This window comes from Amphimedon queenslandica, unplaced genomic scaffold (genome assembly GCF_000090795.2).
Source record: "Amphimedon queenslandica unplaced genomic scaffold, v1.1 AMPQUscaffold_12651, whole genome shotgun sequence".
Classification (NCBI taxonomy): Eukaryota; Metazoa; Porifera; class Demospongiae; order Haplosclerida; family Niphatidae; genus Amphimedon; species Amphimedon queenslandica.
Window position 1 is genome coordinate 1 of NW_003547113.1, and position 5,852 is coordinate 5,852.

The 5,852-nt window shown below is 34.5% G+C and overlaps 1 protein-coding gene and 1 pseudogene across 1 annotated transcript in view; one reads left to right on the forward strand and one right to left on the reverse strand.

The window, feature by feature from the left end:
• Nucleotides 1-605: 605 nt before the first annotated feature.
• On the forward strand, nt 606-5,189 carry LOC100641224 (lon protease homolog, mitochondrial-like; annotated as a pseudogene).
• A 546-nt stretch (nt 5,190-5,735) lies between these two features.
• LOC105314696 (ankyrin-3-like) overlaps nt 5,736-5,852 on the reverse strand; it is a 2,991-nt gene continuing 2,874 nt past the window's right edge. The window contains exon 5 of the mRNA XM_020003449.1: nt 5,736-5,740. Coding sequence (XP_019859008.1) covers nt 5,736-5,740 — 5 coding nt within the window. The remainder of the gene's footprint in view (nt 5,741-5,852) is intronic.

Here is a 5,852-nt window from a genome sequence, read left to right on the forward strand (position 1 = left end):
GGGGGCCATTTTGGATGATTTTAAAGTGGTTAAAAAATTGGACTAAAGCCCCTGTACTATAATAGTACAGAGACATTGGCCAAATTTCACTAAAAATGAAAAGTAGAAAATTTTCCATTTTTATAATATTTCCTGATGCATAATACACGTTCTTATGTTGTGTAGAAAGTTTGAGTTAAATCAAAATTGGGTTTTTTACGAATTTTTTAAGTTCCTCAAAATCGAGCTGTAATTTAAGCAATGTACCATGGGCCATAGTACAGGGTACCGTATACGCCATATATTTCATGAAGATTAAATTTAGCAATTTTCACTTTTTGGAAAAATTCATGAAATTAAAATCTGTGCTGATTGTATAGTAGGTGTGGCAATTACATTAAAATCGCAAAATTTTCATTCGTGAATACAAAAATGCAGCCAAATTGCGAACTTTTATACCCGCGAAATATATGGCATATACGGTATTTTGTCAAGAATACTGGTAGGAGAAAATATTTCATTCTATTACATGTATGTACATGTAAATGAGCTCATTTTACTTCAATATGAAGAATTGTGCCTTTATGACATTGTAGCCAAATATATTTACAATGGAAAAGACAAAAATGGCAAACAATGCTATAGAGAAATACAATGTATTTGCTTTGCCACATTTTTAACCCTTATATTCTGTTATTTTTTTATTTTTAGATTGAAGAGAAGTTTACTAAAATACAGAGGAAAAATTTATTACAAGAACAACTGAAAATAATAAAGAGAGAACTAGGAATGGAAGTAATGGAGACTGAGAGAGAGAGAGGGGGGGAGAGGTGAATGGAAGAAGTTGAATAAGTTGTTTTTATTATAAAAAGATGACAAGGATACCATATTGGACAAGTTTCGTGAAAAGATCTTGTCAATGACTGTACCAAAGGAAATGGAGGCTGTGATTGCAGAAGAATTGAACAAACTGTTTTTCCTTGACAACCACTCATCAGAATTTAAGTAAAAAATAAAGATTTTATGATTGCCTTTTACTTATCATCCCTGCCCTTTTTGCCCCTCCCTCACTCCCTCTCCCCCCTCTCTCTCACTTTCCCCCCTCTCTCTCCCCTCCTTCCTTCCCTCCCTCTCTCTTCTAGTGTTACAAGCAACTATCTTGATTGGTTGATGAGTATACCCTGGGGTAAGACCAGTAAAGAGGACTTCCATTCAGAGAGGGCTAAGGGTATAGTTGATGAGGATCATTATGGACTCAAGGACATTAAGGACAGGATACTGGAGTTTATAGGAGTCTCAAGATTGAAAGGATCAGTTCAAGGAAAGATCCTCTGCTTTGTAGGACCACCTGGTAATGTATTGTACATGTACTTATACATGCACATGTACTGTATGTGTATTTTATTAATTTATGTTTATTGGGTAATGATTCTATTGGTACTACTGGTAGTGTCTTTATTAATTTATAACTCTTTTATTCTCTTACAATTCTTTTATAAGGAATATACTGTACTTTAATTGCTACATACATGTATGTACATTGTACATGTACAAGTACTTTATAAACATATTATTTGAATCAGTCTACAACTCTACATGTTATAATATGGTCATGTTTTTTCTTCTTTTTTGTTCCTCTCCCTTCCTCACTCCCCCCTCTTTCTCTCTCTGCAGGTGTTGGTAATACCAGTATAGCTCGCTCACTTGCCCGGGCATTAAATAGAGAAGTAAGACCACACAATAAAGTAGTACAACAATCACTTACTGACTCTCTCTCTTCGTGTGTGTGTGTGTTTGTGTGTGTGTGTTAGTATTTTAGGTTCAGTGTAGGAGGTATGACTGATGTGGCTGAGATAAAGGGACACAGGAGGACATATGTTGGTCCAATGCCTGGTAAAGTGATACAGAGTTTGAAGAAAGTATAGACCAAGAATCCACTCATACTGATTGATGAGGTTGATGAACTGGGACGCGGGTACCAGGTATGGGAATTTGGGAATGGAATATTGTTATTGATAATTCTTGTACATGTATTGATAATGCATGATGATTTGTAGTATTATGATAGTGTTGGATTTATGGGTCATTTTTGTTTATTTATTATTTCTCTCTCTCTCTTCCCCCCCCTCTCTCTCAGGGTGATCCAGCCAGTGCTTTGTTAGTATTGGATCCAGAGCAGAATTTTTTCTTTTTGGATCATTATCTTGATGTTCCTGTGGATCTCTCATGTGTTCTGTTCATTTGTACAGCCAATACAACTGACACTATACCATGACCACTCATTGACAGAATGGAAATAATACAAGTAAAGGAACAACTGATACATGAATATATATGTACTTATCAATATGTTGTGTAGCAAAGTTTGAGTGTATTCCGATCAAGATTGGATTTTTTATGAATTTTTAAAGTTGCTTAAAAATTGGACAAAAGTCCTTGTACTATAGTACAGGGTCGTTGACCAAATTTTGCCAAAAATTAAAAGTTTAGAATTCTTCATTTTTATAATTTTTTGATACGTATACATGTTCTTATGCTGCGTAGCAAGTTTGAGCTGATTCCGATCCAATTTGGATTTTTTATGCTTGAATTATATATTTTTCCCTGATACATATAGCAAGTTTGAGCTGATTCTGATCAAAATTAGATTTTTTTACGGTTTTTTAAAGATTGGACAAAAGTCCCCGTACTATAGTACAGGGACTTTGGCCAAATTTTACCAAAAATCAAAAGTTACAAATTCTCCATTTTTGGACTCGCCACGCTTGTGTAGGCGGGTGCTAAGCAGTTGGGTTGTCATTCTGTCCACACAGTTTAATTGATTTGTAAAAAAATTATCTTTTTGTCTGAGCAGTCTAGAGCTCTATTTCTTCTTCTAGCAACAGATAAAGTTGCTTTCTTTCATCTAGTTATGCTCTTGTAGCATCCCGTGGCACCAAAAGCTGTGAACTGCTAAACCAGGGGACCTCTCTTCAGGTGAGAGCTCGTGTTTCACTCTACAGAGCCGAGATTTGCTTCAGAGGTAGGAAATCCCATCTAACGAAAAACAAAAAGAACGATTTTGTCCTAACTTCATTGTTTGTGAGTTACAGTTGCTCAAAGTTTGTGATTTAGCCTCTTTGAGAATTTTTCAGGCGGCACTGGGGAAAGCAGGAGCAATCAAACTCTCTCAGTCTCTTTTAAATATCTAGGAAAATTTTCTATGCCAACTCTTTCTTGGAATAGAGCTTCAGATGCTAAAATAAATTTCAGCTTTTCTTCTTTCTCCTACCCATGTGCCATGATTTAGTTAGTTGTTGACCACACCCATAGCTTATTTTAATTATCATTATAAGTATGCAGTCAATAATAATAATTTTTTATCAAATTGCTTAAAATATCACAGAACAAGTAATACATATCACTCAGGTGGATTCCAGCAGGCGAGTCCATTGCACCATAGTGCTTTAACTGTTCTTGATGCGTATACATGTTCTTATGCTGCGTAGCAAGTTTGAGCTGATTCCGATCCAATTTGGATTTTTAATGAATTTTTCAAGTTATTCAAAAATTGGACTAAAGTCCTTATACTATAGTACAGGGTCATTGGACAAATTTCGTCAAAAATGACAAGGTGAGAATTCTCCCATCTTTGTAACACTTTTTAGTACATATAGATCAGTTGGCACTAAGTATATTTACAGAATTTTAAGTACATGTGTATATTCATCGTGATACCGTAAATAAAGTAAAATTTTCCTGCCTCCATTTTAGAGTCCTAGTTCCAATGGTTGTCTATGGAGCGATTGTGAAAAGAGTTTTTTCTCCAAAAACTGCTGTATATATTTGTGACAGCAATCTTGCTACTACTTACTGACCATTAGCTAATATTATACATGTACATGTACATATGCCTACTTGTAATATAATGGTATTCCTTTATGGCAATTCAATCTCCTTCATTTGACAGATATTACATAAAGCAGCTTTTAAAGTCTTATCACAGACACAGACTAATGATGATGAAGCTGAAGCTGAAGATGATGAAAACCAAGAAGAAACAAAAGAAGAGAATTTTTTCGGTCATCCTCCGTTTATTTCCGATCACCTCTACGAGACCACACCCCCTGGCGTTGTCATGGGTCTGGCTTGGACATCAATGGGAGGCACTACTCTTTATGTGGAGACAGGCATGGCTGAGGGGCAGGGCCTGTCAAAGGAGGGGAGAGGAGAGGGGGGTATGACTACCACTGGACAGTTAGGAGATGTAATGAAGGAGTCCACTGTTATTGCTTATACTTTTGCTAAGGTAGAGAGAGAGAGAGAGATGGAAATACATGTATAAGGTGCTCTGGTGCTGTTATGTAAATTGTATTTTTTGTTTTTAGTCATTTTGTCTTCAAAAGATCCTACAATGATTTCCTTTAGAAAGCAAAAATTCATCTCAACATAGGCACATAGATGTACCTGAGGTAAGTATAATACTTTCATTATAATAATAGTAATATTCTTATTTTAATTTTTGCAATTATTATTATTGCCATTATTATTATCAACAATTAATTTAATAATGACAGCGGCAACTAAATTATTATTTTATTATTTATTAATAATAATAATTATTATTATTTATTAATTAAAGGGTGCTACCCCAAAGGATGGTCCATCTGCAGGTGTCACTATAGTCTCTGCCCTCCTCTCACTGGCTATGGATCATCCAATACATCAGAATGTTACCATGACTGGAGAACTGTCACTCACTGGAAAGGTAGATACATGTACTTCTACCTTATCCACAACATGTACATGTATGATAGTACAGTGAATTGACATTTGTATAAACTGTGTAATGTATGCAATATATGTTGCATAGTCTTTTCTTTCGTTCGAATTAATGACTATTTGGGAAAACCATGGGCTATAGTACAGGGAAATTTTCTGGAATTTGCTCATTTTTTAAATGGCCGTAACTCAAAAGTTCAACCCTCAAATTGACTCAAACTTTCTACATAGCATTAGTACATCAATATGTATCAGAAAATTAATAAAAATTTAAGGTGATTTTGGAGCCATTTATTGGAAAAACCATGGGCTATAGTACATTTTTATTACATGATCCTCTTGTCCCACAGAGAGTCATTGGCTCAGATCATTGAGGCTGGTAAAAGAGTTATAGATGATCCTACACATCTTGCTGATTTTGGAGCTGCACTGACCAGTGGAGAATCACATCAAATTGAAGCAGTTCTTGAATGTCCAGACGTAATCACTTCAAGTCTACTGTGGCAGGAGAACTGGAATAAAATTGTCGACTTATTTAACTTTAATTTTATAATAATAAATTATATTAAAATTATTAAAACGTCAAATAGAAATCTCAATACTATTGTTTCATAATAAAAGTACATCAAAATACAACAAATACAACAACAACAATAATAATAATAATAATAATAATAAATTAAGTAGAATTACAAAATAAAGGTACATGAGTACATGCTAAAATAAAACAATTTATTAATTAAGGAAGAAAGGGAAGACTGACAAAAGAAAGCAAAGAGTAGCTCCAGTGATACGTGTTAATGGAGAATATATTAAAGAAGAAGGATTGGTAATATTGGTAACTATTAGGGTGTACATGTGGGTATATGGTGTAATGGTGATAACTGGTAAGGTGGTTACGGTTACAATGGTAATATGGTGGTACAATAGTAATGGATATATTTCATGTCTTTGGTGTACATGGTAATGATAAGATGACAATGGTGGTTAAATGTCTAGGCTAGTATAAAGGTGTTAAGATTAATTGTGATACAAGTTACGAAATTACAGAAGTATTGTATAAGTGATATTGGTAGCCATTGGTGTATGGTGTAATAGTGCAATGGTGATAC